Here is a 13015-nt window from a genome sequence, read left to right as displayed (position 1 = left end):
GGCATTCCTCCGTCCATGCTTGTATAGGACGGTAGAAGGGGAGGACTTTTTCTGTCTGAAAATAGATAATCTCCAAGATCTTCCAAATGCCTTCTCACCTCAGCAGGGAGGACAGGCGAGGAAGGTTCTTTTCTAACACAGATTAAATCTTTTTTCTTTTTTTTTAAATCTTGACATTATTATATGTGTGCCATATGTACGAATAAACCAAAATTGTTTGACCACCTTAATTACCATTTCGTGATGTCCCAAAATTGTTATAGCCCTGATTAAAATCCACCTTAATTCTTTTAATTCCTTCATTAACTTAGATTTAAACCAAAATCTTCATTTGTTGTGCTCTTGAAAAATGATTCATATGACTTAAGGAGCAAATGTCTTCTAATCTTTAATGAAATTTTATAGCCTTAATTGTAATCTTTATGTACGCTATATATTGCAAGTAATTAATATATATATATATATATATATATATAGCTAGACGTGATTTTTTTATTAAATGTGCTATATATATTCTTAGTAAAAAAAATAAAGCTTCAAGACCTTTTTTTTTAAATAAAGATTCAACCTTGTTGAACTAGTTGGTATATTACAAGAAATTTCATGATATTCAAAGTAGTGATTTAGAAAGTTAATAAAATAACATGAAATGAGTACCTCATATTTATACTTACTCAATTAAAATGATTTAATTAAAAAATATTTTTTTTTTCAAAAAGCTAGATACAACAAAAGCTAAAAAAAGAAATCTAAGTTGATCTTTGTTACTTTTAAAATAACAAAAAAAATCTCATGAAAAACAAATAAAAAAATAACAAAATGTTGGTGGATAAAAAAAAACTTAAAAAAAATCAAGAAAACTCTGGTGGATTTCATAAACCCGGATTAATTTCTTGAACTTATAATCCGTTAAATTCTAAACTTATGCTTAACTAAGAAACTCAACACCCAACCAATTAAATATTAAAAGATAAAATTAATAAAATTTAAATGATTAAGAAACAAGATTCCTTTAAAAAGAGAAAATATAACAATGCAAAAAAAATAATCAAGGCAACTCATTTTATTTTCAAAATGATAGATAAACTTATAGAAAATGAATAAAGAGAATGGTAGATGATGAAATAAAAAAAATTAAAAATTGAAAAAAAAACAAGTAAAGCATAGTAAATTTTGTAAATCTAAGTTAATCTTTTAAACCTACAATCCTGTAAATGGTAGATTCTTACTCAACCCAAAAGCTCTATACCAAAGAAATTAAATATTATATAATGAAATTAATTAATTCAATCTAAAAACAAAATTTTCTTTAAAAAAAAGCTATATTTAACAAAGAAAAAAACTTGGGGCAACCCGTGTTATTTTTAAAATGATAAAAAAATCCCATAAAAAGTGGATTAAAAGAACAAAAAAAAAATTGTTGGATGAAATTGAAAGAAAAAAGCTTCTAAAAAGAAAGAGAAAAACAAACAAGCCTATATGAATATCATAAACCCGAGTTAATCTCTTAAATTTACAATTCGTTAAATTCTATATCCCTAACTCAATCAATAAGCTAAATACCCAACCAATTAAATGTTGAGGAAGATGAAATCAATTAATTTAATATGATAAATAAATATTTAAAAATAAATAATTTTTTTTTTAAAATACAACCCATGTTATTTTCCACATGATTGAAAAAATCCCATAAAAAAGTGAATAAAAAATAAAAAAATGCTAGAGAATGAGAAAAAAAAAGATCTTTAAAAAACAAAAAAAAAACTAAGTAAACCCAGATAAACCTTATAAATTCAAGTTAATCTATTAAATCTACAAACTTTTAAATTCTAGATTTAAACCTAACTAAAAAGTTAAATACTCGATTAATTAAATATTAAATAATAAAATAATAAAAAAATACTCGATTAATTAAATATTAAAGAATAAAATAATAAAAAAAATACTCGATTAATTAAATATTAAAGGATAAAATAATAAACAAAAAAACAATTTAAAATATTTTCAAGGTAAATTCTTATTTTATTTATTTATTATTCTTTAAATATCAATGTAAAAAATTTCAATTTTAAAATAGTCTAACTAAAACAATTAGGGATAAAAATTGTCACTTAGTGCTTGGTCAACTTGCTCTTAGTTGTGGCCCAAGCATCCCATGACACCTAAACTACTTATATTTTTAGTATAACTACTAGTATTGGTATTAAAAATATTATTTTTAGTTTTTTTATTATTTCCTTTTTAGTATAATTAATTTTTAGAGTATTAATAGTAAAAATATTATTGTTTATTTTGTTGATTTTGTTGTATAATTAATATTAAAAGAATTGTTATATTGTTTTCTTAATATAAAAAAATATTATTATTTTTTTAGTCTAGTTAATAGTGTTGATCTCAAAACTAATATTATTTGTTCTCTTAATATTATTTTTTGATATAATTAATAGTATTAATCTCTAAAATATTATTATATTTGTTGTTATAAACAATATGATTTTTATAATAATTCATATTATTGACAGTAAAAATATTATTATTTATATTTTAAAAATTTAAGTATTTTCATTAAAATTTACAAGAACATAAATATTATTTTTATTATCAATAAATTTTAAAAACTGCTTACTATAAAACAAATCACGTTATGACATAAAAACTGCTTTGGTTTGGATACTCACAGGCATGCCTAGGGCTAGCCTTGTGTCTGGTAGAGCAGGACCCAAAATAGAATTGGATCCTGGCCACGGGCATATAAAGAATCATGTGGGGCTTGGGTAGCACCACCCCACACTTGCAGCATGACGCCTCTTGACACTTGGTCTGTATTCTATTGGATGTAGTTCAAGTGTCATGCAGCGCTTAAACTGCTTATACTTTTAATGTAATTATAAATATTGATATTAAAAATAATAATAATAATAATAATAATAATAATAATAATAATATTATTATTATTAGTATAATTAATTTTTAGAGTATTAATAGTAAACATATATTTTTTTTGTTGACATTTTTTTTGTATAATAAATGTTAAAAGAATTATTATATTGTTTTAATATAAAAAAATATTATTATTTTTTTAGTCTAATTTAGTTTTGATCTCAAAACTATTATTATTTGTTCTCTTACTATTATTTTTATATATAATTAATAGTATTAATGTAACAGTCCAGCCCAATTTGCAATATATTGTCCGATTTGAACCTAACCATCCTCACAGTTTTGTTCCTATGACGAGAGCCCATTTCTGAGTCTGATGTCTCAAAACATTTATGACAAATTAGCAACCAGTACTACTAATAATGTCAGCTACTAACTCTTCACCTATCGATGTGGGATCTTACAATCCACCCTCCATAAGAAGCCTGACAACCTCGTTGACACAACTGAACAACCGATGAGGTCAACTTTGATACTAAATATAACAGCCTGACCCAACTTGCCATATTGTTCGTCTTGAGCCTTATTGTCCTACAATTTTTGTTTCTAGTGACGTGAATCTATTTCTAAGCTTGATACCCCAAAGCATGTATGACAAATTAGCAACCAGAACTATTAATAAGGCCAGTTATCAACTCCTTACTTGCTAATGTGAAATCTTATAATTAATCTTTAAAATATTATTATATTTGATGTTATAAATAATATGATTTTTATAATAATTCATATTATCGCTACTAAAAATATTTTTATTTGTATTTTAAAATTTTTACTGTTTTCATTGAAATTCATCAAAGCATAAATATTATTATTATCATTAATAAATTTTAAAAAACAACTATTACTATGATAAAAAATCATGTTGGAACACATTGTGCATGGGTTCCCTCATGCGAGTGGGCAACCCAAGCACCACATGGGGCTTGGCCTGTTCAATGCAGTCCAAGTACTGGGTGGCACTTTGGCTTGGACACTTACAGATATGGCTTAAGGCTAGCCATGGGCGTGACAGAGTAGAACCTAAAATAGAATTGGGTCCTAATCGTGAGCAGACCAAGCATTACGTGGTGCTTGAGCAGCACCACCCTGAGTTTGCAGCACGACACCAATTGACACTTGAGCTGCTTATACTTTTAGTGTTAATATAAGTATTGATATTAAAAATATTATTTTTAGTTTTCTTATTATTTTTTTTAGTATAATTAATTTTTAGAGTATTAATAGTAAAAATATTATTGTTTGTTTTCTTGATATTTTTTTTGTATAATTAATATTAAAGAATTATTATATCTTTTCTTAATATATTTTTTGTGATATAATTGACAGTATTGGTATGAAAAATATTATTATTATTTTAGTCAAATTAATGATGATCTCAAAACTATTATTATTTGTTCTAGTAATATTATTTTTTTGGTATAATTAATAATAAGATTATTATTATATTTTTGGAGTTATAATTAATATTATTTTTATAATAGTCAATAATATTAATACTGAAAATATTATGATTTGTATTGTAAATATTATTACTTTCAGTAAAATTTACAAGAGTATATTTTATTATAATTAATATTATAAATAAAATAATTGATGACTGGGTGGCACTTTGGCTTGGACACTTACAGATATGGCTTAAGGCTAGCCATGGGCGTGACAGAGTAGAACCTAAAATAGAATTGGGTCCTAATCGTGAGCAGACCAAGCATTACGTGGTGCTTGAGCAGCACCACCCTGAGTTTGCAGCACGACACCAATTGACACTTGAGCTGCTTATACTTTTAGTGTTAATATAAGTATTGATATTAAAAATATTATTCTTAGTTTTCTTATTATTTTTTTTAGTATAATTAATTTTTAGAGTATTAATAGTAAAAATATTATTGTTTGTTTTCTTGATATTTTTTTTGTATAATTAATATTAAAGAATTATTATATCTTTTCTTAATATATTTTTTGTGATATAATTGACAGTATTGGTATGAAAAATATTATTATTATTTTAGTCAAATTAATGATGATCTCAAAACTATTATTATTTGTTCTAGTAATATTATTTTTTTGGTATAATTAATAATAAGATTATTATTATATTTTTGGAGTTATAATTAAAATTATTTTTATAATAGTCAATAATATTAATACTGAAAATATTATGATTTGTATTGTAAATATTATTACTTTCAGTAAAATTTACAAGAGTATATTTTATTATAATTAATATTATAAATAAAATAATTGATGAATTTACTAATTTTACTAAATGTATTATAATAATAATTTTATCAAATCATACTTAATTTTATATTTATTTTTATTTATAAATAAAATATATAGATTATTAGTTGCAAGATTCAAAAATAAACTTGGATTCTACCATGTACACCACTTAAATAATCTTGAATCCTATACAATTTAATTCAAAATTAACTTAAGACTAGATATAAATCAAGTTAGACAAGACTCAACATAACCTGAATGAATCTTAACCATAACAAGACTCAAATATATTTTAAACCTAACCTAATAGAACTTGAATAAATTTTGGATCCTGCTAAAAATGAACTCACAGCATATCACATAGCACAGACCATGTAAGTAGTGAAATACCATTCACCGATGGTCACGAGGAGCGGGTGCGGGTACATTAAAACTAAACTGCCCCGCTCTCATATTACCGTGCATAGGTATGTAGTGGTAATTTCGGAGGAGCAGCCACGTAGCAGATTCCAAGCCGCTTTTTCCAGATATGCAGCCACGAGTCGCCCTGCATGCACACATTAAACCGCAAATTTGCCGAGAAAATAGACTATAACCCAAACAGTATATAATATAATATTATTAAGAGTACTGCGTTTTCGGTCCAAATCAAGAGTTCAGGAAAGAAGAGAATGTCAGCTCATCTTTAATTATTTAATTATAAAAAATAATATAAATTATTATATTAAAATAATTCTTTATAAGTTATCAAGAATGACCAAAGATAATACAAGTAAATATCAATTTAAAATTTAAATTTTTTTCATAAATTATATTTTAAAATTTTAATTAACTACTTAAACTATTAAATTATAATGATGTAACAACTAGCACGGCTCTGCTTTGGACGGCCACAGCTGCCGTTCAAAGCTTAGGTCCTGCCAATAAAATCCACCACCACCTCTCTGCGTAAGTTAGCCTCCTCGATCCCTCTCTCTCTTCACGTGCACAAGTTATTTGCATAAATCAAATATAATAATCAAGAAGAACTCCATTAGTGAATTGGGTTTATTTATTCCTGTAGATTTCACTTTTATTCACGTGACATGACTCGGCAAGTAGAGGCGCATCATTTTTGTGGCCACCAGAACGAGGATATGTAATTCTAGCTTAATACAAGTTAATTAGACCATGAATTTATATTAGGGATCATATGATGAACGCCAGTAACTTGACAGATTCTAGATCTAGCTAGCTAGCAATCTACTTCATGTTCAGTTCCTTCTGTATGTGTATTCGGAGTATATGGCCGGATGTCTGTCCTCTTGTGTGCCCTGCCGGTAAATATGTATGTAGCGGGTGGTTGGGATATCGCAGCTATTACATATAAGACCCCGCCGGTGACTCGCCTACATATAAAAAACTAAAATTTCTTCGTCTCCTCCTCCTCCTCCCCTTCTAACATTATGTTCACGTTCCTTGATGATAATGCTCAGAAAAAGTCTTTGGAGCGATATCTAGTTTTTTTGTAGACTTTCCAAAGAAATTGTTAGGCTTTCACGGGCTTTCCAATAGAGTAGTGTGTGCCAAAAATTGGTCAAAATTAGGCACCATTAACTGTGGGGAATCGAAGGACAATGCTGTGTGGTGGTCTCTAGTTATTAGAGGATAATTACTATGACATGGACAACCGTCCCTGTTAAATTGAGGGGCTCTCTCACTCTTCCTGGGATTTTTTTCAAGCTCCAACCCATTACAACGACGACTTGCACTGGCGACCTAGCTCCCCTGCGGTGGTAATGACATCTTTCACTTATCCAAAAAGGTAGCATTTAAATTTCCTAGCATGTGAATCCCATAGCCAGCAGCATGGCCGTGTAACCAAACAAGCTTGATTGAACTTTTTGTTCAAAGAAACACCAACCTCACCCTTTGGGCCAAGGAGGCATATAGTTACGGTCCTTCTCTTTTCTCTCCAACACGATCGAACTACGCAGAGATGATTGGAAATATCATGTTTTGGGAGGGCAGGCGGCGACATGGAATTCCAAACCGAACAAAGAACCCTTGATTGCTCACTCTCGTTCCTATTTCTTGAAATCCTCCAATCCTCAGGCATCAGATGCTACCTTAGAAAACGAGTATCTGCTGAAGGATCATTACCCGCTATATGGGAGAAGCCTCCAACAAAAGGCGAGAGATTGTCGTATATTCTATCCTCTTTCTAGTACATGTTTTTTTTTTTTTACTTGAAGAGACTCGAACCTCCACGGCGGCAAATGAAAGCGAGGCCACTCAAGTTCCGTCTAAATCGATAAATGATGGAGAGAAGCCAAGTCTCCCGAGTGATTTTTATTTTATTAGCGGTAATATAAAAAGTTCTGGCAGAATAATTTTATTGGTTTATTTTTAATAAAATAGTATATTTTTACTAAAAGTATAAAATTTACAAAATATTATTATTTTTAAATATGATAAGATATCGTAATTCTAAAATGTAACAAGTCATGAAATTTCCTTCCAGATTACAAAATACACAGGCACAACAACCTCTCTCTCTCTAAATTGATGCCCCAATCAGCCCTAACCCTTTTTTTAAACAATGATTTTATTTTGACTAAACCAAAAAAAATTAATATTTAATAAAAAATTTGGTTAGCTGCAATGGAATAATTGTTTAAGCTAAATTTATGGTTTATGATAAATTTAAATTTTGTTAAATATTCTAGAATTTGATTTGTTTTTTTTTTACAAAATGTCTAATAGCATGTTGATGTTATGTCATTATGATGCATTATTGTTCTTGATATGAAGAATGGTATCACATATAATGGTGGGAATAGTTAATTTGTTGTTAAAATGGTAATTTAGACATGCTATATACAAAAATAAAATACACTATTTTTTATAGAATTGGATAGAATTATAATGATAGAGATGTTAAAATGACTTGAAGTTGTCAAATTGGTGAACACCAGTATTATCTTGTGCTAATTATGTGTGATAACAATTTTAAGATGATTAATTCTTTCATCCAAAATAGTTTGAACATGATGATATTATATACTAGTAGTTAACCGGAATGTGTGTTTGTCCAAATTTTTGATAATGATGTTAATGAGCCCAATAACAATGAAGATGATTAGATGTTAAACCCACAAGTGACAAAAAATATTGATAATGATGTTAATGATGAAATGCTACCTCTTGTTTCTGAATTTTGAGATGTTTTTGGTCTAATTTTGTTATTTTTAATGATTGGGCACTTAGTTATAAATGTTGCAAATTTTATTATTAATACTATATCAACTCTTGTCATGAATAATCTTTCAATGATGGTTGCAAGCATACAAGATAAAATAAAATTGAATTATAAGTATAAAACATCATATGACAAAACATAAGTCGTAAAACAAAAAGTGATTGAGTATCCTTTTGGTTCGCATGAGGAATATTTTAAAAAATTGCTTAGGTTATTGTTAGCAATAAAAAAATCAAATCCTAGAATAATTATTGATTGAATGTATAAAAAAAATCTTGATGATAGTACGGTGTTTCAATATTTACAATATTAAACTTGATATATTTAGAGAGAAATTAATTCTTGATGATGTCATAGTAGAAGACGAGATCACTAAGGTAGGGACAAAAACTAGATAGAATCATGTCATTAATGAATTCAGATCATCTAGTAAACAATGTAGATATTGATAGATGGGTTATGTTGACATGTTTATGTATTTCAGTTATTAGAATATTGTATTATTTAAGTATTTGATATTTATTCTACATGTATATATGTATTTTTATTTGCACTCCTGGAGCTAACTGTGATTATGAAATATAAGAATTTGTTGAATTTGATTATTTTGGTTATTTGTTGGGTTTTTTTAAGTGGAACAAAATTTTAGATATAATTCCTTTATAGAGAAAACTTTGTCCTAGTTTTGTTAAAATTGAAAAAGTTTTAACTATCTAAAATCATTAACTAGATTAAATATTAGTTTAACAAAATAAATAATAAATCTCATCATAATTATTTTTTTGTTAGCTTTTGATGTAGAGAAATTTATTGCTGGAATTTAATTGATGTTTCAATTAAAAACAATGACAATGAAATTTAATTTTTATTGTGATTCACAAATATAATATTTAATTAATATCACGATTAAAAAACATAATACTAATTAAATTGATGACCCGATTCAGAATCATGATATTAAATTAATATTATATTTTTGAATTACAATATTAATTAAAAGTCATTATTTTGAGCGCCGTAACATTAATTAAATGTCATGGTTTTAAATCATTATATATAAAAATATATTATTTCACTAATTTATATATATTGAATGCTAGTTGCCTAATTTTCCTTGATAAGATGATCAGTTTATGCAAGCAACAAAACCATAAATATCCTTTCATTTTTTCACAAAATAATTGATGGGTTGATGGGATTCCGTATCTTAGAGAAAAGACCACCACCTATAGAATAAGGATACACCATCAATCCCTTGGCTCTAATGTTGATTTTGCTATGGTATTGTATTTTAAAAAAAAATTAATTTTTAATTTTTTTAAATTATTTAAATATAATAATATTAAAAATAAATTTTAAAAAATAAAAAAAAAATTTTATATATCTTTTTTTAATTTCTTTTTTTAAAAAAAAAACAGCTATCATAAAATCCCTGGTCTTTATCGGACCGCAGTCTCTGATAATATTAAAAGCAGGAACAGTGACACACCAATGCAAATTGTCCTCATGCAAAGCAAACAAAACCTTCACAACGTGAACATCTTCTTTCCACCAAAACCATTGTTAAGATAGACAAGGAGAAGCATAAAAAATATACAAATATCCGATACGAATACGTAGACCCTGGTGACTGTTCCATGACAACAAACATAAAGAAAAGTATATTATACTGGTATTGATGTTCGCCCAGAGCTGATAGACAAGGGAGGCCTCCTACTAAAAGTCAAAAGTGACATAATCTCAGCAAATCAAACCCCACTATTACTGGTGCTGTTGTCGCTATAAATGCTCCCTGCAACATCATCACCGCTAGCATCGTTGTGGCTGTCAGCATTGATTTGCGTGTGCTTTTTTTCTGAGGAGCCCTTGCAAGGCTTAATCGGGTACTTTATGGCATTGATCTCCAGCTTTCTCATGGCTGCTTTACCAAGATCAACACCACATATATCAGAGAGCCTAACAAGATACAATAACACATCTGATAGCTCCTCTCCAAGATGTTCTTTCTCTTCATCTTTCCAATTAGGAAGCCCTCTTGGTACCTCTCCTTTCCACTGAAATATCTCAGACAATTCTCCTACTTCTCCGACCTGCAACACGGTGATACAAAACAACATTGAAATGAAAACAATGAGCCTGACAAAGAAAACTACACCATCGTAACCATTATTTTGTTCGTGTCTTTACGTCAGTTCTGTGGTCTTAATCAAACAATGTGGGGTCTTGTACTGATGCGTGAGTACATTCTTGTTTTTCGTGTTTAAGTATGAATTATCAAGTCCCAGAGATGGGGCTGTGAATATCCTAAACTCCTAATACAAAAACACGCGGTTTTACATAGTGGGACAGTTGAAGTTCTTGCAGTTCGAGGGCCAGCTTCATCAATATTACAAAATTTACACATTAGAAACCTCTCGAAAACCAAAACACAGAAATGGGAAAGTAAGAAATAACTAAAAAAGCTATTTAGGTTGGTTTCGATCCGAGAAACAATTCGATGAGCATAACTAAAGCATAGATAAAGGAGTGCAACTCTCCAGCAAAGAGCTCAGCACCATCGATGAGCAATAAGAAAAGAAGATTAAACAATTGGATTTACACTTTATGGTAAAAAAATTAAAAAAAAATGGTCGAATTATTTGTTCGGGACACTTTAGAGATATGCGGAAGGACAGAAAACAAAACATCAAGAAAGATTCGATAAATAAAGGTCCTGTCTTTCAATTTTTTTCTTGAACAAAAGATCAGGTTCAGTGATTTTATTTATTTTCCCGTAAACTATTTGATACTATTTTAAAGGAGCCAGCCCCCAATCATAAGATTTGACCAAAACAGATAAATGAGAATGAAGAGTCAAAGATCAGAGATCAAGAGTAGTATAAATGTTGAAAATGTATAAAATTAAGCATGCTTTACACATAAGCTTCTGTATGGATAAAAGAAAGAAATGGGGTCTGTCAGCTTGTTACAAGTTCTGATGGGACTAGAGAAAGATCATAAACAAAACAAAGCATGGGGATTTGAAAGGGTATATCAATACATATACAGTTTTCTAGATTATAGCTAGCTGGGGCTGGAAAAAGAGGAGCAACTTACCATGGCTAAAAGGAGATTTCTAGGGCTATGAAACTGATCCCAGTCTCTTTCCTTGGCAAACTCAGCCAATCTCTTCTTGAGCTCTTCTAGGGTAACCCCAGCCCCTGCCATCTTTCTTTCTTTCTCTGCAAGACCAAGAGTAACCCAAGTCACCCTGGACCAACAAGAAAGAAAGAAGAAACCAAAAATTATAGAGGTGCTGACTGGGCTACCGGCATGGCCCGCCCAATGGACTCTTATCCGTTGTGATGTGACTGACACGTGTCTGCGCTGGTGATTTCTTTGGCGGAAGCCATGGACCACTCGCGCTTTCGGAGTAACAAAGCTGGTTTTGCAAATGGCCTTTTTAGAAGGATCATGATACGCTGAGTAATAATAATAATAATTAATGACTTGTACGTACTTGGGGCTTCAGAATACTTATTTTTTGTATACAAATTGTATTTTCAACCTGATGACAAGATAAAATACATGTACCACATGGGTATATTGCTAGACGGTGTTTGTTTTTGCTATTACTTGTGCTTTTAACAAAATTTTAAGTTTTTGATTTCTATTACTTGTGCTTTTAACAAAATTTTAATTTTTTTATTTAAATTATTTTTTGTGTTTTTATTTTATTTTAATGTATTGATGTTAAAAATAAATTTTAAAAAATAAAAATAATATTATTTTCATATATTTTTAAACTACAATATTTTTAAAAATAACTAAAATAATATTATTTTTATATATTTTTAAACTAAAATAACCTTTATTATAATTTCCTGTTTAGGGCTGTGTCTGCTAGAGTTTTAATAAAATTTAAATATAATTTCCTGTTTAGGGCTGTGTCTGCTCTAGAGTTTTAATAAAATTTAATTTTTTTAATGTTTTTTATTATTTTGTTGTACTGGTATAAAAAATGATTTTAAAAAAATTAAAAATAAAATATTAATTTGATATATTTTTTAAAATATTTACATTTTAAAAAATAACCATTAAACAGTTGCTTTTAATTAAAAATAATTTTAAAAAATTATTATTTTAATACTGTCCACAGCATTACTAAACATACGCCAAGTGAGCTAGAGCATCACTTGCTAACATGTGGTTTCACCTTACGAAAAATTGAACGAAAACTTATATAATATCACTTAATAGAAAGATTAATTGTTATCTCTAATTTTATTTATTTTATTTTATTGGAAATCATATGATTTCATCGACATGGATACACAAATTGTCTAGCGAATAGATTAATCGTGGAAGCTTTGAAAGTAGGATGCATGCATGCATGCCTGTCTAGCTAATTACCTTTAAACACCAGCCATACGTAAAATCTCCCTCTTAAAGGCTTCTTCTTCTTCTTGATTGAGTTATTAGGTTTATTTCTCGATTAATGAAGAGGATAAAATGTAATTGTAAAATCCCTATTACAAAACCTAATAGCTACTAGATCAAACCAAAGCCCAACTATGTAAAATATATCAAAGTGGGATGTTAAATTGTGGATTTAGGTGGTGATTGGTATTATGA

General features: G+C 28.5%; 1 protein-coding gene across 1 annotated transcript; it reads right to left on the bottom strand.

Moving 5' to 3' along the window:
• Positions 1–9980: 9980 nt before the first annotated feature.
• Positions 9981–11673, bottom strand: LOC105107698 (dCTP pyrophosphatase 1-like). Its single transcript, XM_011001719.1, has 2 exons — positions 11498–11673; positions 9981–10491 (listed from the first exon to the last, which is right to left on the bottom strand). The coding sequence occupies exons 1-2, from the start codon at positions 11606–11608 to the stop codon at positions 10150–10152; spliced, it is 453 nt and encodes a 150-aa protein (XP_011000021.1). The 5' UTR covers positions 11609–11673; the 3' UTR covers positions 9981–10149.
• Between the last annotated feature and the right edge of the window lie 1342 nt (positions 11674–13015).

The sequence above is a fragment of the Populus euphratica genome, unplaced genomic scaffold, assembly GCF_000495115.2.
Source record: "Populus euphratica unplaced genomic scaffold, PopEup_1.0 scaffold170.1, whole genome shotgun sequence".
In the NCBI taxonomy this organism is placed as follows: domain Eukaryota; kingdom Viridiplantae; phylum Streptophyta; class Magnoliopsida; order Malpighiales; family Salicaceae; genus Populus; species Populus euphratica.
The sequence above is the reverse complement of the archived record's forward strand: the minus strand, read 5'-3'. Positions and strand labels throughout refer to the sequence as shown.